The sequence below is a fragment of the Centroberyx affinis genome, unplaced genomic scaffold (assembly GCF_046629955.1).
Source record: "Centroberyx affinis isolate AG114_WGS23_722 - 3 ecotype Tasmania unplaced genomic scaffold, CSIRO-AGI_Caff_v1 ptg003390l_1, whole genome shotgun sequence".
Taxonomy (NCBI): Eukaryota; Metazoa; Chordata; class Actinopteri; order Beryciformes; family Berycidae; genus Centroberyx; species Centroberyx affinis.
Genome location: NW_027281375.1, coordinates 354,785 through 375,612, shown reverse-complemented (window position 1 = coordinate 375,612; position 20,828 = coordinate 354,785). Strand labels below are relative to the sequence as shown.

The following is a 20,828-nucleotide window of genomic DNA, read 5'->3' as shown; positions in this document are numbered from 1 at the left end:
TACTCTCACGGAAACAGGCGATCAAACCCGGCGCCAATCTCGTGTCCGACTGGCCTCAATGCTGAACACGCCCACCCTGTAGAGGGATGGAGGAAAAAGAGAATTAAAGAGAGAGAGAAACAAAGAAAGAAAGAAACAAAGAAAGAAAGAAAGGCTCGGCTGGACGTAATCAAATGTTTGACAGTCGGAGGCACACTGGCCTCACAGGGGGCAAGTATTACAGGCCATGTCATATTAAATATATAGAAACTTTTTCATGGCTGTGGCTTGACCTCCTAGGGCCCGGAGTCTTCAAAGCTGCACTGAGCAGCTGCTAAATGTCTTACACCAACTCAAACATACGACTCTGTCTCTTGATCTGTGTCTGTCTGTCTCTCTCTTTCGTCTATTTCTGTCTCTCACATGCAGACTTGAGGTGAGACAGTCATTGGAGGAAAGTGGAAAGAAATTAAAAACCTTTTTTCCCACAGTCACAGTTTTTCAAAGGAGAGAAGACATGAAGGAGCTGTTCCAGAAGGGAGAGCACATGGCGAACATTACTATGAGACTTTCAATATGACATTTTTCTATTGACCTTATTTGATATTCAACTTCTGTATTATTTTGATGACACAAAAGTAACACTCTGGCCTCAGGAGCAAATTTGGAAGTTTGTGTTTGATTCTGGATGATGAATTTAGAAAGGGAACTGGCCAAGGAGCTTGGAGTTTGTGGGGGTGGGGTTGAGTTTTACACTTCTGCACTAGTCTGTAGGACTCGCAGGTCTTGCTTGTCTCATGAATGACTAAATGTAACCACTAGATGGCAGTTTGACCCAACAAATCAGCTTATTTTACTCCAGTGTTTTGTACACACAATGTAATTCTGTGCATACAGTGCGCACCGCCTGATGAATGGCCTTGTCCACTCAGTTATGGTGAACCTCTCAGTTGAACTTGAACTTGCTAATGGCAGGACTGGGACAAGAGTGTTCCAGCTGATCTCCGATGATGTATGAATGTCTGTCTGCCTGGGGCCCCTGAACCAACACAGGGCAGTGTGGGGACATTCTGGACTTGTGTCCTACCAGCTGCCCCCCCACCCTCCCCCCGTCCTTTGCCCTGCCGTCCATCCCCAGAAGGGACAGGAAGATAAATATTTCTTCTGGGAAGGAGAGATGAAACATAGGGGAGGTGGAGGGGTGGGGAGTATGAATGGCAGGAGGGTTGAGGCTGCTTCTACTGACCCAGGCAAATGTCATGGTCACTAGTCATGACTCTGACCAACGGGCTGAGCTGATTTGGTGGTGTGGAAAAAGTCATAGCGAGTCGGGGAAAACAGAGCCCTGGTCTTTCTTGGGTGGAAACTTTCCAGGAGGCGATCTAAGGAAGGGTATATGTCAAGAGGCTACAGGGCATTCACTCTTCCTGTGTATAAGGAAGTGAATGAAGATGAGGCCTATAAAAGATTATTTGATTTCTGTATATTGTCGTCAGGTTACTGAATCTAAAATGCCAGAGCTTAAGATGTAGGAGAGTGTTACAGTGGACGATTGGGATAGAGACAATCTTTATTTGCTTAGCTGCAGCCCCTAATCCACTGTCTGTGTACTGATGTGTCTCCAAGACAAATCTGTCTCCAAGACTTGGTGGTCTTAGTACTCAGCTGTAAAACATGTTTCCAGACGTGACAATATGTGACTGTTTTGTGCATGTGTGGAGTGCTACTATTTGTTTGTTCAAGTGTCTGAACTTGAACTTTTTTTTAAACTCTGTGTTTATGTATGTGTGTGTCTGTGTGTGTTTTTAACTCTGTGTGCACACGCATGTCATATGTGTGTGTGTATGTATGTTGTGTGCGTGTGTTTGTGCATACACATGTATAACGTTAATGCTCATATTAATCATTTTCAATGTTTCTTGGTTTAATATGGTTTCCAGTCTTATTGTGCAATTAATTTCTTACTTATTCTTTTATTGATTCCCATTTACTCTTGACACCAATCTATTTCTTGATGATGAAAGATGAAACTGACCCCATGGTCTGTTATTACAGTGTGAATTTTCAGACATGGGGCTGTATTTACAGTATTTAGCCCAATTGTCCTTAATCACCATTTTTACACTTAGATGCTTGTATCACTTTTAGAATTGCATCTCTATTAGTATATTCATCAAATCAATACTACAGTGTGTTCTTGTTCTCTGTGGAGTCTCTACCTTCTTTTTTCTGTGGCATTGGATCAGCGATGCACAGTGTTGCTGGAACACAGTTTCTAGCTCCACCAGGACATCATGAAACTGGCTGTCCATCAGATGGCAGTCAATCCTAGAAAATAGGCTTCAGCAATGCTTCCACATATTACACATTAAATATTTTGAATTCAAGCAAATGATCAATGCCAAAAACATTTACTTTTACCTCATACAGATGATGAATTTATATCTTTATTTTTTTATTTTTTTATTTTAAACCACACACACATAACAAAAAAAAAACAGAGACAGAGAAAAACAAAAAAGGGGAAAAGGGGGGGGGGGGGGGGGGGTATCAAGAAGGGGCACTACCCTGGGGATCCCACACAAGGTCAGTTGTCAGCGCCACCGTCCCTAAAATACCCCAGGGCAGAGAGTGCAGAGCAAACCTGGTTACAACCGACAGTTTAACTTATATTACCGACTGACAACAGTCGCACATAAATATCAATTCCATGTGTATCTAAATGGGATGTGGTGTGTTCAAGAATGACCTAATTGAAGTCCAAAGACCTTCAAGTCCACTGTCCAACTTTTGTAGGGTATGGCCGCTTGTTCCATTGAGACCAAGTCCAGATATTCCTTGAGCCAGTTCTCCAAACTGAAACAGCTGGGTTTCCTCACTTTCCAGTGGATTCACCGAGAGACATGCTAGTCTAATCAGCCGTTGTATCATTTGAGAATTGATTCCAACTACCTTACTGCCCAGTAAACACACTGTAGGGCATATTGGAATATTTACACATAAAATAGAATTTAAGAAATTTATAACATCAACCCAAAATCTTTTTATTGCTGGGCAGTGCCACAACTGATGCATTAGTGTACCTGTCCTACCACAGCCATGCCAACATAAATCCAGAACATTTTGATGTATTTTCTTTAATCTTTGTGGCGTTATATATGACCTAAATAAAAATTTTAACTGGATAACTTTGTACCTCACACAATCTGATAAATAATTTGAACGTTGCAAAATCTTTTCCCATTGATCTGTGGTGAGAGATACCTCTAGATCTTTCTCCCACTGTGAATTAATGGTTGTACAACAGTCATAAGTGGTGTGGGATAATAACCGTTCCTTTACCATTGACTGCCTCCATCAATTCCTTATCAACAGAACCTTTATGATTTAGGATAATGCCCTTAGTCATGTAATTCTTTAATATGATTTTAAGCTGTATATATTGAAAAAAATTTGAGTTGTTTAATTTGTGTTGCCTTTTCAGTACATTGAAATCTACAATATTTCCATCAACTATCAATTGGCTCAGAGTATTAATATTATTTTGCTGCCATACTTTGTTAACAATAGGTTTCTCTCCAGCAGTAAATAAGGGGTTCATCCAAATTGGACATGGGGGGAGGGATAGGCCAGAAATACTAAGACGTCTGTGAAGTTCTTTAGTTTACTCACATGAATGGAGGATCAAGGGATTATCAATAATTGTATTACATTTCGGGTAATACCAGAGGGAGGCTAGAGAGATATGCTTATTACTTTCAGCTATGATTTTTTTGTACTAACCACCTCCAACTACCTTCTTCACAATGTCTTGTGTATGCCCATGATAGTGCGTATCTGCCATCATCGGATAGATAATATGAATAAACATCAGGTATACCTAAGCCACCCATATTTCTAGGGATGGTACGTTTTTTCAGTCTTATTCTAGGTTTTCTATCTTTCCACACAAACTTAGTAAATAATTTATTTATTTCCTAAAACTAGAGCATTGGACAATAGAGACAAGTACTGGAAAAGAGACAATGGTGAATGACTGAGTCACTGTGTGTAGGTAAGGAGGATGCCCATATTAATCAGAGGCTTATGTGAATGCCCTGGTTAAGACTGCACAATAGTTATGCACTCTATGCACTGCCTCATAGCACTGCCTTGTAGCACTGCCTCGTAGCACCTATGTCCTGTTGGACCAGAACTTAGCTTTATAGCACTTACTCTCGTTGCTCTCTCCTAACTAGAACCTTGCTTGTGTCGTATGAAAATCTCATGTGTAGGTCGCTTTGGATAAAAACGTCTGCCAAATGTGAAATTGTAATTGTAGTCCTGCAATTCACCATTTAAATTGTTGTAAAGATGTAGTTTTGCCATCATATATGTACATGCTGTACATTGCAGTTTTCTGGTCTCAAACTATACTTTCAGAAAGCTAAGGACTGTCATTGCTTGTCACATATTTCAGCTTGGCATCCTCATATTGATGTCCTTAAATTGTGCTATCGTAGTATGTGGTACAGGCTCTGCATACATCATGTCAGCGTGCCATTTTGAGTCGCACTGTGTGAAATATTGTAGCAGGTTATGAGAGGTAACTAAGGGCCTGTGGTCAGGAGAAGAGTTCCTAGTGACAACAGGAAAGCTGGTGGTCTGCTTGGACTAACTGGAAGTTACTAACCCTCTGTCTCTCCTCTCTCTGGGGGCTTGGCACAGGAATTTACATCTAACCTCTATTTTTAGAGCTCTATTCCAAGACTTAGTAAGAAACAGTGGGTTTGTTTTGGCCTCTTCCGACATGACTGTCACCAAAATAGCCCTGACTAAGGTCTCAAGATTGTGTTGCATGGTTAAATATAACATGATGAGAAAGGATTAGCATTTCATGCAGGCTCACCATTTCTTTGGAACAAAAGTGCAAATAAGGACGGATACTGCAATTTTCTTGAAAATGGGGAACAAACATTTTCTTTCTTGCCAGTCCATCACACCGGACTGTTCATAATTCTTGAGAAAGCTTTGTGATTCATCATGAATAGAGAATCCATCCAAGACGTTTTAGCACCAGAGGGTGACATTAATTAACACTGGTGTTTACCGGAAGCCCTTCTCCATAGTAAACTGTGTTATGAAACTCATTTATTAGAGTAATGTTTTTGCCCCTATTCACTTGGACTGCTATTGCTGACAAAGGCTACAGCATCTGCCTCCAGTATAAAAAAAAACCAAGCAAAAAAAAAAAAACACTGAGGCAAAGGCTTTTTGGATTAACTAAAATGGCTTCCGGTCCATGATGAATTAAATAAGCTTCTTAAAAACCTGAACTATCTGAGTGATATTTGGTCTGGAACACATTCTCCTGAATAGAAAGAAAAAGAAACAGAAACACTTCTTATCCTCTGAGAAAGTAATAAAGAAGTTGCACTGTTTAGAAAGTCTGATGGTTACTTTGTTTTTGAAAAACATTCTTGTATAAAAATAGGACTGACATTTTACATAATGATGCTTTGTGTCATTATTACTCAGAAAGAGGAAAGTCTTTTCTGCATTTAGTGACATTTATTGTATCTTTTGTTTCTGGGAAGAAGCTGAAGGTCTTCCAGGATGGGCTGATTACCACAGAACTGTAACTTTTTGGTTCAAATTGCGTCTGTATGTGCCCATGTGTGGGTTTATCCTTTTATACAACCCTCTGTGGGAGGTGGAGTGTTTCTGAGAAGAGTCCGGGGTCTTTTCATAGAATCATAATGAGGAGTCAGCATCATGTCCAGGACCACCTGCTGTTTTCAGTGTGGCTTCATGTTTTAATTCCAACAGCGTTGTATCAGAGGACACAAAACACTAGCCTCAGTCACCCCTTGTCTTGTTGAATCTCAGGTCATACTAAAGATCTGTGACAGCACCGGCAAAGCATACCGGGAGAACCACAATCCACACGGCAGAGATCTGATTGTATAATGAGGGTGATGGAGACGTGGCTGTGCATGTTAATGGCCCGCGGAAACCTGACCCAATGAGGGTAGTTAATGTAATTTATCATTTAATCTGAGGTGCAGTAATTCCCAGTCTACCTACGGCCACTGACAACTCATTGTTAATGCCGGTGAGCTAATTATGCAGATAATTGTTATAATTATGTGTAATTATAATAATTTCTGAATCAGGGGTGTCGTTTGAAGCTCAATGTAGTAGAAATGCTGCAGGAGAACATACTACACGTTCTGTGACTCACATCTCAAATCAGATGTAGTATGAAATCAACCCATTTCACCCATTAGATCAGTGAATGCTATGAATTCTTGCATACATCCTTCAAGACACAATGAAAGATACAATTAGATAGATACAAGATACAATGTACACAATATGTTACTATGACTTTGAGATACTGTTCAATTACAGTATAAAGTTGTGATTCTGAATTATTACTCATATCATTAGTTCACATGTTAAATTATGTAGTCTGGTAGTGGATTCTACAGAGAAAGGTTGGTGACCCCAGCTCTACATGCTGCAACGCTCCCCTGCGCTGCATTGCTGCATGCAGTCTGTAGAGAAGTATTAGTGGTGATAGTAGTGAGAGAGTGAGAGCAGGTAGAGCCAAAGGAGGAAGGAGGAGAGAGGAAATAGGCAGAGGTATCAACACAGAGGGGGAAAAAAAAGAGTGTGGCAGACTCTTGGCAGTTACAGTATTTTCCTCCTGGGGATTAGCTGAGGTTTAAGGGTGACTGGGAGGACAAGAAGTCCAGAGCAGTAAAGATGGACACGTTGTCTAATTTATAGTGAAAATCAAAACAAACAGCCAATGGACTAACACATCATCTGCACCGACTTGGACGCTATTCCAAAATGTAGGCAGGAAGAGGAGAGGTGAGCGGTGGGAGGCAAAACAAATTGTCTGATAATGTCGGTGTTACTCATCTTTAATGTTTTCCGTTCCTCATTGCCCTCTTTCTGAGACGACTGTAAGGCCTTAGAGATGTTTAGAGAACAGCTTTGTTTTTCCTCACAGGTTGTTATCGCCCCATGACAGCATGTTCTCCTAGGTGAGGATACCTAATAAAAAATGAAGTGAGAGAGGAGGCTATTGTCTCAAGACATAGGAAATAAGTCTGGAAGCAACAGTTGGGAGAGAAGAGCAACAATTGTGTTTGGCATTTATGCTTCCATTCTCGTGATTCATGTGAATAACAGAGAATGTGAATAACAGGATGTGAATAGAGATGCATGAACAGAGAACAAGGAGGACGAACAGAGATGCAAGAAAAGAGTTTCTGTAAACAAGAGACAGACATTCAATGGAAACTAGGAAGACAAAGACAGATGTGAAAAATACTGTGAAATTCAACAATGACTGACAAAAAACAAAATCCAGCAACATAGTTGATAAAGTCATTTTATTGAACAGAAGAAAAACTCAAAATTACTGTGTTAGACTGTGGTTCTTCATGTTAAAGCATATAAGCTCATCACTAGTAAAGTGCACTTTCAGTTTACACAACGCAGCGAAATGGAGAGTTCCTGTGATCTCCCTTTCTCTCCCACCACCTCCGTCAGATTGAACCTGGTACAGTGCTTCGCCACACAAGACACCTGAGGTCTCCTAGGTAGAACACTATCACAGTAAGATATATAAGACCACGTCAGAAGTGCAATGACTGAGCATCTCAGTGAGGGCATGTGCATAAGTGTTAATGGAAGATCAGCACATAAAGAGAGTCTCTCTTTCCACCCAGGTCTAAAATGTCTCAGACTATTCTGGCTACTGTTTTCTACCATGGCTCAGTTCGACCTGACATGAATAGCATCCCAATATGACAGATTGTGACTTCTGGACAATTCTGTGATTGATTATGTAATTAACTGATTGTAAAACAGCACAGTATTTCTTACAGGGTTTCGTTGATGGTCAAGATTAAGCTAAAATCTTTGCCATGAGCGTCTTCGTCTTTACATTTTAAGCTCTTAGCTTTAAAAAAATATTTTTCCTATTTTCAGGAGTGCTTTCTACATAATATATATGTACACTTGTATCTTTACAAAGAAAATAATGTTCTGTTAAAGACTGTTCCAGTTTTGCAAGGTCATTAGCGACTCCAGTTTGGCACATTACCCAGATACATAAACTAGACAGAAGAGACAGCAGAAAGTTCACTCAACATCCAGAGGTTACTGCTCACTTTTTTCCTCCAAGTCTGTCTCTCATATACACACAGACACTACGCTAGCAAATCAATCCTATCTCTACCCCTTATTTATAATGAGATGCATTTGAAATGGTAATTTCCTCTGATGCGCAACAAACCGGAATGTCATTCACATGAAAACCAGCTGTTTGATGTCGCTCTGCTCCACAGTACACAGCGACAAACCCTGGGGACTCAAATCATCTAGTTGGGAGTACACAACATCACAACGGGATATTGTGATACTTTAACATGGAAACTGGACTTTTACTACGGGAATTAGGATTCCAATGTACTACATATGGGACACACAATTCATGTCATCCGAGTCAGTTGTCAAATGGAGACAAACAAACCAAGAGAAAAACGACTGACACATATAAACACATCTAACTTGTAGGAATGAAAAATATCAATTATCAAAAAGGGACACCACTGTGTAGATTTAAGAAAAAGATGGGCGATGGAACGTTGTAAGCAACATCCAACCAGCTGATGTTGTGAGCTGATACTGTATTGCATGTGGTGAAGCGGGACCGTTTACTTTGATCTCATGAGCACAAACACAGCACCGGGAGGAGACCAGCTGCTAAGAAAACACATGTAACACATCTACCACTAACACCGATATATATACTAGTTTCACTGGGAAATTCCACATTGGATAACTTCACGTCCTATTGCACCATCTTCACTTCATCATGTCAATCAAAAGCTTAGGCAGTTTTGGGTTTTGTTTCTCTTACTCCATGTCAATCGGTCAATTCTTTTCACAACACGCACGATCGCGCACGTGCACACAAACATACACACTATGACGCCGTATTAGGGCCATTAGGTGAATTTTGTTTTTTATTGCAGTCGGGGGCAGGGGGATAATATTTCAAGGAAAAACTCAAAATTTCTGAGATTAAAATGAGAAATTTGCGAGAAAAAAAAACGTTTCAAGGTAGGATCAACCAAGTGAACACTTCAGTCGTCCCAATACCACCATGCCACAGACACAGCTGAACATGAATGCCACATGTCAGTGAGGAGGTGCAGCAAACATGGCATCAAGTTTACTGATCTAAATAGTGAAATTAATGAACTTGGTAGGTTATGATTCAGACATTTCTGATTTTTTTTCTTGTAAATTTCTAATGCCAGAAATTGTCAGTTTTGTTCTTGGAATATTACCCGCTGCTCCCGGCTGCGGTAAAAAGAGTATTCCCCTACAATGGCCCTAATATGGCGTTGTATATACACACAAAATCAAACTGATAAAACCAAACCTTTTTTTGCAGCCCTAGACAAATCTGTCCTATAAACCTGTGTATTACATACACCTTGCCCTTCACATTGAGAGAGCTTAGACACAAGACAGGAGTCTTAACATACAAAGCTTCCAACAGAGCCATACTACACACATACCTCCCTTAACCAGCAGTCAACATTACGAATACCAAACAGTAATAAATAAGTTCAATAAATAGGGATTTTATATTATAATAAAAGGTCTATAAGGATTTAACTGGTCTGACTGGTGATCCATACCGGATGTGACAGAGAAAGTCAGCTTCTATTAAAAACAGCAGGATTTCCTTACTTGTCTAGTGTAAGAGCATGTGGTTCAGATGGATAAAGTGTTAAGTACATAAGGAGACCTAAGAGTACTGGATCACATCTGCTTAGACCAGAAGAAGTTGTCAGAGCAGACAGACAGCAACACAGAGTGATTCTCTATGGGGTTTAAGACAATCTCTATACCGTCATCAAGCAACTTCACTCGTAGTCCAAGATCAGATAGCTTTAAGCTTGTGAGACATCTCAAATTAATGCTCAGATATTGCTTCAAAGCCATTGGAAATGCATGAAACCTTTCTATGCGTATTATACAGTGTTTGTCTCCAACATCATTCGCTTCAACCTCATGCATCCACCAGGGATTAAGACATAAACATATCAACGGGCTAGACAGTGTTAGGAAAAAAAGTCATGGGATAGCCCTAATGAAAGGAATTGTGAGTGTGACACATTGTAGAAGAAGACCGTATATACATATAAATGACACAATACCATTTGTGACAACAGTCTGTATGTGTACCAGTCCCTTCATCCCAGTGTGTTCCTGGTATCCCAGAACAGACCGATCTCCTCTGCAGACTTTCCCCACCAGCCTGTGTCAGGGGGGCTTGTTGCGGACGTAGACTCCTTTTTGTTTCTTTCTCATTGCTGTTGTGTGAGCATTTGTTGCTTTTGTTCTAAAGTGCAGTCCAGATGCAGGTGACTGAAGGGCAAGAAGCAAATTACACACTTCCCTGCAGGCCGAGGGAGGGCCGGGGAGGAAAAGGATCATGGGGGGTGATGAAGTGCAGGTAAACCCAGGGGGCTGGCTGTGGGACAGAGGATGGTATTGGCACGTGTCTCAGAGAGGTCCCGACTTTGGGAGGAGGGCAGCAGGATGGGTTGGGATGGGATGGTGGTGGCGAGAGTCCGGGTCAGTTAGGCTAAAGGTAAAAAGGTCTCATCCTGTTCTGTCCTCTCCCGCATCACTGATCCAGGTCCAGTCACTCCCTGGACTGGTAGAAGAGGATGTATCCAGACTCAGAGTTCTTTGAGATGTCTGAGGTAAGACCATAAAACTCCTCAATGGCCTGGGCATCAATTTTCTGCACAAAGAGGAACAGAGAGACACTACTTAGCAATTAAACAGACAACAGCAGATGTACAAACAGATGAGTCAAGGAACATGAACCAGACCATTACAGTGTGACGCACCTCCACAATGTCATCATCAAACAGCAGCCAGAAGCCGTGACTCTTCACTATGGTGATGTAATGTCCTCTGTTCGGGCCACTGAGGAAACAGAGACAAGCAGTGAATCTCTAGTATACTGATGTTACAACTCACACATTATACCGCTACTTTGTTGCTTCCCTGCTGTACTATTTCAACCCAAAGAGTAATATTTGGTAAAGAAACAACAAATTTTGTGAGGAATGGTCCAACAACCAGATGTGTGGTTGGGTTTTGTGTTACAAAATGCTAATATAGTTCATGTATAAAATTTAAGAGATTTCTTTTCTGCAGTATCATTCATGCAGCAAAGATACAGGATGGGAGGGTGGGGGTCTGTGATAGTTACCATTCTATGCAGAATGACTTCTGTTTTGACATGCTTATAATATGCAGTAACTGTTTACAACAAAGAATTCATCAGATATCGCAGAATTCTTCCATATTTTTATTTTTGTGACACAACAGAAAACATGTTTTAGCATCTAATCATGTTTGGTCTTTTATTTTGGACTGGTAATCAAAACTAAAAGGTACTCTACCTGCCACAGTGAACGACCACAGCCACTAGATCATACATGCGATCCAGGTTGACTGCATCCCCGGACGTGTTGAACAGACGGAGCTCTAAGGGGAAGACCACGCGATACGACAGCTTGGTGTAGCGGTGCAGCTGCTCCATGTACTTAAACCTCTTCAGATGCAGGGCCAGGATCATAGGCAGCTTCTTCACACGCATCCTGCTGACACACACATTCTCAGGAAATGGTGCCTACAAGTAGTTTTTGCACAATGCCACATCACACTGGTATTAAAGCATTGTGCGAGTAGGGAGGTGATTGCTTCTACAATCTGTATATTATTCAGTAGCTCCGTGTTGTACTGACCGTTTCTGTGCTTCCTGCTTGCTGCAGCATGTTTCACAGTAGTATTTGTATTCACTGCACAAAGTCTCTGTGTTACTGAAGTCCCTGGAGAGGACAGCAAGCCGACAGGAGTATTGGTTAGCTTATCTCACTCAGGCCAGGGGGAATAGAGCCTGCTGTCAGACTGCAAGGTGTGGCTGGTTGTATAATGAGTCAATACTACCTGAGACAGTGCGTTATTGATGTATTCTGCTCCACATCCACTGAAAGATCCAGAAAATCCTCATCTTTGCTGCTTACCTGTCAAAGAGAATGTGCAACATCAAGGTAAGTAAGCTGTCATTTTCTTTGACTGTGTCAGTGAGGATAAGCCTGCTGTGGTGTGACAGAGCACCCACCCACGCCTATACACACACACACACACACACACACACACAGAGAAGACATGGTGAGTCTTTGATGTGCTGATGATGCTGGGTGGCTTTGTCTCTACACAGCACAGCGCCTTGGTGTTTTGCAGGGGTTGTTCAGGGCTACCCTTCCCTTGGCTCTCCCTTTCCTCACCCTCGCCATTTTGAGGACAAAGCCTCTGGTGTCACTGAGGTAAAGTGGGTGGCTACAGCCCACCAGGCCTGCTCATGGCATCTCTCAGCATCAACCTCTCTGCAAAAGGGCTAATCCCTTTTCCAGACTTATTGCCACACAGGGACCAGAGGAGGCCTTAGAGAAAGGAGGAACCCAAAAGATCATTTGTTGAACTGTACTTGCAGAAGTAAAATAGTACAGAAAGAAGTACAACTTTTTTACTTTGCTAGTTCATTTCAATGAAAATAATCAAATAACAGTGTATCTGCAAGTTTCATGGCTTTTTAAAAGAATGATACTGATTTTCGGACCATTTTAAAAAACATAATAAAGAAACAAAGCTGCCAAAAACAGACTATTTCTGACTGAAAATAGCTAATGAAAGTTCTGAAACTAAAAATGTTAGGTATAAGAAAAAGGACAACAGGAAATGAATTGGTAAAGAAGTCCAACTTCAGATATAATGCATATTGTATGAATAACACTGTTCTGTATTCATCTGAAAGTGAACATGTAGTGCAAAGAAATGTCTCATTGCATGGTGCAAAAATAAGACGTCAAATAACTGTACAAGATATTTTAATATTTTTTCAGACCTTAAATTGAGAATTTAAGACTTTTCCAGACTTTTTAAGGACCCACGGAGACCCTGAATGAGAGAACTGAACATAAAATTCACTACACCGCCAAGAGTACTCAACAGACCAATAAAGGAGAGCCACACACCGTCTCACAGTTGAGGCAGCGTGTCTCATTGGTCAGTGTGCCTTGGAAGATGTCATGAACCCAGGTGGGCTCCGTCTTGTTCTCCGTCTCGCTCTCCGTGGTGACGGCAGTGCCGTTGTTCTTGAGGCGTCCATTCTGCTTCTCCTGCTTCTTCTCCTCCTGCAGGATGTCGGCCACCGTGTTCAGCAGGTAGTTGAGGAATTCGTGGGCATCCTGCTGCATGTAGTTGTCAAACAGGTCTGGAGGGGGATGCAGAGATCACAGTGGTAAAGCTTAGGTAAAGGGAGATAACACTAGGGGAATTGTTAGTCAGGTAAATCAAATATATAAAACCAGTGGCCTACGCCGATAGTGCCAGCGTCCATACACACTCCTATTTAGACAGTAATGTATGTAAAAAGTGAAACTTGAGGAGGGGAGAGTGAGGGAGGGAGGGAAAGCGGGGAAGAGAGCAAGAGCGGAGGCAGCTGACCAGAGCCCGGTCCAAACAGAGATTGTATTGTTCATTCACATAAAGAGCTTCCTCAAGTTGGACAACAGAGAACAATCTGCCTCTCTTTCAGTTCCACGCTCTGAATGACCTTACCACCAACATGCACCTGCCCTTCACCTCAAACATTCACCAGACTACATTAAGGCCGACATTGCTACCACTACACAATACAAAACCACACGATTGAATCTCTGATGATTTATAACAATGATTTTATCACTGGAAAACATATCCTGTCTCAGTCCATGGTGCTGAGCCAGTATAAGCAGGCTAAAACTACTGTAAGGCTTTCAGCAGGCAGAAGGGGCATGGGCGCTCACCATTCTCCTTCCGTAGACGGGAGATGAACTTCTTGGGCGGGATGACGCCCACCTTCTTCTTCTGTGTGGCGATGCTGTGGAAGAGGTCAGCCAGACATGTGAGCAGGTTCTCCTTCTTCTTCTGCTGGGCCTTGTAGGCCAGCACGTTCTCCCGGAAAGGCCGGCAGAAGTACAGGGCCTGGAGCACCGAGTTACAGTAACAAGTGTTTCCAAACTGAGGGGGATCAGGAAGGAACAGGGACGCACAAACAAAGAGGAGGACAAAAGCGTGTTATCATCTCAGCTGGGAAACAGACTGTAACTCTGTAAACATGTAACAAGGACTCGTGGTGTTCGCCTAAACAAAGACTGTGAGGGATTTCTGAACAAGGCGAGACACTCAGGAGCTTCACAGCTAAATAGAGAGATCTAGTCACCTATCAAAATCTATCAGGTAGATGGATGAACATTAACTCTAACATTTTATCAGCATTCTCAATCTGATTAATTATCTGTCTCCAACAAAGGTTTCCACAGACACACACATGCACACCACGCTTGTTTTCATCCATTTGGCAGAGACTGCAACCGGGGGCGAGACTTGAGAGTAAATTCCATATTCATGAAACAGAACCTAAGTGGATTGGCTGTCAGTCCCACAAACAACAAAACCTGTTACCTTCAACAATACCAGCTGTCCGGTAGAGGACATGACTCACTCTTCCCTGTGGGCCCCAGTCTAGCGGTTTGTTTTGAAAAAAGACACCAGTGTTTATGCTCCTGACCTTTGTTAATGTAAGAGGGGATTTAGTGACACTTACATTGACCAATCCAAAGTAGTGTTCATTGATTGGGAATTGCTCCGGACCGATGTCTTTCTCCAGAGCAGAGGCATTGGTGCCCTGAAAAGACCAGAGACAAAACATGAAACACTTTGCTTTGTCAAAACATGATGCACATTAACAACACCAGTATTTAGTTGTTATCATGATGATCCAGAGTCGCCCATATACTGTTGACTCATTCATTCTTATGGAGAATGAGTTACAATGCTGAGATGAAAGCCTAATCTGTTTTGTTTACTCTATGTACATATAACCAAATTAATATGGAAATATTGTGCAGTCAACAAGCACCAACAGGCTGCTGAAGCTTTAAAGCCACACTTAAGAGATTAACCGAGTTTATAGGCCTTTCTCAGACAGTACAATTGATAACATTAGTCCTATTTCAGCAAATTACTGAAAAGACATTCCTGTCTGTCACATTTTCAAGGTCTCAGTTTCCCATAGAATGATTTACTGTAGCTCATTTCTTGATTCCTTTGGATAATCCTCCCTGTCAACTTGGAAACAGGAGATCGCCTAAATAGCACACAGCAATGTTTAAAGTCAGGAGTATTTTACAGCTGCGACTGCCGAGGAAGACCACTTATCTCCTGACAGAGCCTTTTCACTTTTCAGAGCTCAAAGATTTTCCAAATGAACCATGGCTTTGTTGAGAGAACACAGAAGACACTTTAGTAGGGGGATGGACTTGACTTTCAATGACTGTCATTTCTCTCAGTCAAAGCAGACTGTGAATACCTCTTTGTCCGATTTCCGCTTTGAGTCTGAGAAAACTGCTACACATATGCAGGCACAAGTTCATGTGCAAACACACATACACACACACATCAATTCTTTCTTCGTAGGAGATGGATTGTTTCATAATGCAAACACTGGCCAAAAGCCTTTTATCTCACTAAATCATAGCTCATCAAAATCCTCAGTGACACTGTACCATTACAGCGGATTTGAAAATACAAAAAAATCTACTCAAAACAATAGTGCCAAAAGGCAGAAACATCAATGCTCCACTTAATGGCCGAACTGTCAAATGAAACCATGGCCTCTTTCAAATGTTTTATATTAGAGCAACCCATTACCTTATTATAAACAGTGGGCATCATTTCTAAAGCCTATGACATTAGTTTTAGCTTTTGACATAAAACTAGAGAAAATCAATGTAATCCACTGCTTTTAACATGAGGTCAATTTTGCTAAATCACAATTTTGGCTTGGATTTGGCTGTAAGCACAATATTTATGCATAAGAACTTTTTCTAGATGACACACAATGTATGAAGGCATTGCTTTCTTCACTTGCCCCCGAAGACACATAAGCTTATTGTCTGGCTCAAGGACACTCCGGCAGAGATGGACACTGTCTCTCACAGGGGGATTGAAGCCGTTTCCTGTCCTGTCAGATACAGGACAGTCTAACTGCCATGCCATCCTGCCACTGAATCCCAATCAAATGCTTGTCCATACTATTAACGTCAACAGAGCCTCACCTTGGGCTAGTCCAGCCCAACTTGTCCCTGTCATCACCCCCACATGGCTTTAGCAGTGTTGTCTGGGAAATAACTATCTCAAGGACTGGATGTCACCTTGTCTGTTTTGCTGAAGCTTGGACTCAATATCAGTGTAAATGTCTTCATCAATGCCTTTGTAAAGGTCATCACATCTATAACTTGTTATGCAAGGGGACAGTGTAATACATCAGGGTTAGTGTGACTCTATCAGTTGTGCAGGCCTGGGTCAGTAAAGGGAGAATGGTATAACAGCCACACATCATGTCAGAGGATGTTGGATGGTCTATAGTATTAACCAGAGCCATTTAAGTCTGTTCTTAACCACTCTTAACTGTCCCTGAGAGCATGTAAACACAGATTAGTCCAGTTCCTGCTCAATGCAATGAGGATGTAACATCCCTCATCGGATTATGCAATCAAAACAAGCTGTCAAAGGCAATCGTTGGTTTAATTCACCTGTCAATCATCGGTGACTGCCAACTTACACAACTTGCACGCTGTGTCGTCGCCAGCAACAGACAGCAGACAACAGTAACGCAGCAACAGCAAGCAGCAATGTGTCAAGGTCTACGACAAGTATCACGGTTTCAGACGCAGGCCTCATGCTCACTGGCCTGCCGGAGCACCGAGCCTGCTGGACAGACAAACCCCAAAACAGTGACCCCGTCCTGCTTTACCTTGCATCCTTTATACAGAGCTTCACCCAGACAGACTGTGCAGGAGGAGGAGGAAGAGGAGGAGGAGGAGGGGGGGGCGACTCAACCATGAACATCATTACATACAAGGTCCATCACAGTGGCTGCAGGCAATCGATAGTAAAAATGGCTAGCCAGCAAGCTACTTACCATATTACAAATGGAGGCGATATTTCTGACAGTCATTTAGTTTACAGTGTCCCCCTCACCGCCATCTTTATAAAATAAACATGATTTCAGAGCAAGGCAGTGTTGAGAGATGAAGTTAATTCGCAGCCGCGGCTAGAGGCCAGACTGCAACCCCAAGCGTCAAAAAGCAGGCAATGTCTCGACAGGAGAGACCAAGCACCATGCAGCCAGCACGGAGGCAGAATCAAACGGCACTCAGCATCGGGACGACTTCATTCTCGCAGACATACACAATACTCTACAACTGGAAACAAAATATGCATGAGTGGATAGTGGACACACGAAGTTGCAGCAGGTTGTTAGCAACGATTACAAAACAAGCGTGCTACGTGAGGAAGCGTAGTAGCCCGCCCACCTGAGCGAAACAGCACAGCTGATTGGCTGAGCGTTCCTCCCTTTGATTGACTGAATCGAAAGGCCATACGTAGACTTGAACGGTAAAGCTTAGCTGAGGTGCAGCCAATCATCATCAAGTATCTGAAGCAATGGTTTTAGGGAGTTGTAGTTTCATTTTAGGGTTGAATTTAAAGAGATATTGTATGTGCAAGGTTCATCAAGGATAAGAGTTGAACTTATACCAAGATCCTAGGTTTATTTTCTGTGATAGCTCTCATGTGGCTCAGTTGACTTTGGATAAAATTGGTATTCTCTATAGTCTAATAATTTGTAAACCATAATAAATGGCACAGTCCTGGCTGCTCAAAAAAAGCTTATCGCTTGCTAAAAATGTTTTTTCAAAAGGTTGCAATACTTGAACAGAGCAGCCTTGCTCCAACTGATGCAGACATTACAGTGACTTTAACAACAAAAACCCGCAGCTGCTTTGTTTATGGTCAACAACAGAGAAAACACCCTTCCAGTGCCACCTGTGCTCAGGATGAACTAATGTCAGCAACAGGCTGTTCCTTTGTCTAGTGTGACTACAACACAGCTTGAAGCTTATATATTCAAATGTCTTGAAATATTATTTAGAAATTGCAGTATCCCCTCCTTATCTAACTCCATTGAAACTGAGCTATTGTTTCCTTTACTCAGAGCTGAGGTGCTGCACCCACTGTATGCACCCATCTCACCTGACTGGTGGTTATAACAACAAAGTAAACAGAGGCAGGGGCAGATTAAATTACTGTTTCTGTAGTTTGTTTAGATAGGAGTGTGCAGAAAAATACGTCAACACTAAAATAGTAACTTCTCAGCTGTTACAATTAAGTGAATACATTATTGTGAGATAAAGTGAATTTAATAAGCACAGTTTGGTGCTCATACACAAAAAATGTATGTTGTATGTTTAAATTCTGTCAGAATATGTTGTTGAAAGATCATGACAGAAACAAATAGGCCTACAATGAAAATAATATTCATAGAGAGTAGTTTAAATGTGAGGGAGATTGTTTTAAGGGCAGGGTCAAACAAGATTGACCAGATGGCTGCTGTTTCAGGTGGAGATAAGATCTGAAGCCGACTTTGAAGCCTCAGCGAAGAAGAAGAGATCGCCCATTTTCCCCGTCCTGGCACTGTCACTACAAACAGGCACAGCAGAGCTGAACTCTGAAAGGTAAGGGGGGGGGGGGGGGGGGGGCAGTTAGCCTGCACTCTAAACACCAATTAGACGGCCATAACGAAGAGGGAGGGGAATGAAAGGTAAGGCTGCTCTCTTAGGCTCTGCAGGAGTCCCGGGACCCCAGGACGCACTCATTCAGCACTGGCTCTGTTTGTGCTTTCATAACACTCCCCTAGCAATTATCTCCTTAGCATTTACATCTGAACAAAAGGAAAGGAAAAGAACAAATAAGAATGCATAACATACTTCAAAAGAAATGGGAAAGAGAGAGAGAGAGAGAGAAACAGAGAAGAAAAAACAGCATCAGAGTTGCCAGTTTGTGCTGTAGAGGGTGGGAGAGATGAAGATTAAATAGAGTCGTCAAGCCTCATTGTTGACCTGGGTTCTGGAATGTTCTGTGGGTTTATTTGGGGAATTTGTTGATTGATTGTTGATCATATATACCGTGGTTTATTTATGAATACCTGTGACTGACAGGGACACAATTACATGCCGTGGTAGCTTGTGTGCTCCTGTGGTCTGATAGTTCTAGACAAAATGTTATCAGGCATACTTTCTATTTCATTTGAGCCAGTGTTAATAGGATTGAGGGGCGCTGTGGATGTGGCTGCCTTCTTCCTCACTTTTACTGCAGTCATTACTGCTGTTGTCCAGACATTTATCCATGCATATCCAAATAAATGTGCTCATTGTACAAACTGCATTTCATACGCTTTCATTTGACAGTCACAAACGCAGGATAGGCGTTGAAAACAGCTCCAATTTTGGACATGTTTTTATGCTCTTTTCCCAGCTTCTCCTTGTTATTGAGACGCTCAGAGATAAAAATCGCCGTTTGTTTTATCTTCCTTTTCAGGCTGTGCAGGATATGTGTTGACATGAAGCCTGTGTGTCAGATGAACAGCGAAGGTGGGCAAATCCAATCTCTGCCTTTGTGTTTGTTTGGGGCTTTAATCTCCCTCAGATGTGGTGGCCTTCTCATGTTTGGATGGGTTTGACAGGACTATTGTACCCTCAACACGTTTTTTGGCCAGCAAACAGGTGTACCTCCGGGGACGGCCTGCCTCTGCTGAGATCAGAAGTGGAGCGAGGCACAATGTTTGGATTTACATGTGTGTGCACGTGTGCACACACACACACATACACACACACACACCCTATTCCTGAGCCCACGGAGGGTTTCCAGTCAATGAGGCCTGCAGTACAACCAAAGGCACTGATGACCTTCCTGTTGTTCAGCTGCTACAAAGAGAGGGAAATTATGCATTATTTCCGTCATGCTGAGAAAATAATCCTTCAATTTAGAATCTGTGACCCACTGCAGCCTGTTTATACTTGGCACAGGCTTCTGAAACACAAGGCAGAGAGACTGTGTTGAAATAGTTCCATAGGACTTTGCTTGCAACAGAGAAGCTATTCTTTTTCACTGTATCAAAGTGGGTCTGCTTGCCTGGCACTATAGGTGTATGTTAATAGCTGTAGGCATATAAATACACACGTAACAGCAAATAAAATGTTTCGATTCATGACCCAAAACTAAGCACTTCCATAACCCTTCTGAAATGCTTTAATCTTTAAAGATAAACACTTGAGTATGCTTATTTGCTGTGACAAAATGTATTAGAGTAAGGTTGTTAAATTGTTATTTGAAGTTCTTAATTTATAGAACAAATGCAGCATTTCAGCTTTTTTTTTTTTTTACTATGCTTTCTATCCTTTTGTCTATAACTGTGCTAATTTTCAATGCTGTGTAATACAAACTCTAAATGTTTTTATTTCAAAACAAGTAAATTAATTAACTTCCCGCCTTTGTGCATAACTCAATTTTATGTTTTGGTCTGAGTAAAGAAAAATACTGATCCACCACTCCACATTGTCATAATGTATTATCCACAGCATTCATATGTTAAGTACAAATACACTTGCTGGTCCATTTGGTGTTCCACTGAAAGACGCTGGTGTTTATATTGGTGATCTGACTGTAAGGTTGCCAATGTCTCTGTGTGTGTGATGCTATGATCAGTTGTTGTTAGCAACAGAATTAAGCAGGTTAGTGTGTTTCCTCATCTACAGAGGCGGGGAGATAGAGGGAGAGGTAGGTGTGGTGTGTGTGCCTGATTTGGT

At 41.8% G+C, this 20,828-nt stretch overlaps 1 protein-coding gene across 2 annotated transcripts; it reads right to left on the bottom strand.

The window, feature by feature from the left end:
* Positions 1 to 7,382: 7,382 nt before the first annotated feature.
* Positions 7,383 to 17,394, bottom strand: usp46 (ubiquitin specific peptidase 46). 2 transcript variants are annotated; one of them, XM_071539033.1, is made up of 9 exons: positions 17,105 to 17,394; positions 14,726 to 14,806; positions 13,926 to 14,139; positions 13,113 to 13,351; positions 12,025 to 12,101; positions 11,823 to 11,906; positions 11,478 to 11,675; positions 10,917 to 10,995; positions 7,383 to 10,807 (listed from the first exon to the last, which is right to left on the bottom strand). In XM_071539033.1, the coding sequence occupies exons 1-9, from the start codon at positions 17,138 to 17,140 to the stop codon at positions 10,706 to 10,708; spliced, it is 1,110 nt and encodes a 369-aa protein (XP_071395134.1). In that variant the 5' UTR covers positions 17,141 to 17,394; the 3' UTR covers positions 7,383 to 10,705. The 2 variants fall into 2 exon arrangements, with proteins under 2 accessions (XP_071395134.1, XP_071395135.1); XM_071539034.1 differs by having other exon boundaries at positions 13,926 to 14,103.
* Positions 17,395 to 20,828: the final 3,434 nt, after the last annotated feature.

Bases quoted from the DNA above. Each gene is read 5' to 3' on its own strand.
- usp46 (XM_071539033.1), bottom strand. From the start codon at position 17,140: ATGACTGTCAGAAATATCGCCTCCATTTGTAATATG. The intron at 12,102-13,112 runs GTGTGTGGCTCT...TCTCTTTGACAG, and splicing joins GCTGCCTCAACTGTGAGACG to GTAAGCAGCAAAGATGAGGA. The intron at 11,907-12,024 runs GTAGTATTGACT...TGTCCTCTCCAG, and splicing joins TCAATAACGCACTGTCTCAG to GGACTTCAGTAACACAGAGA.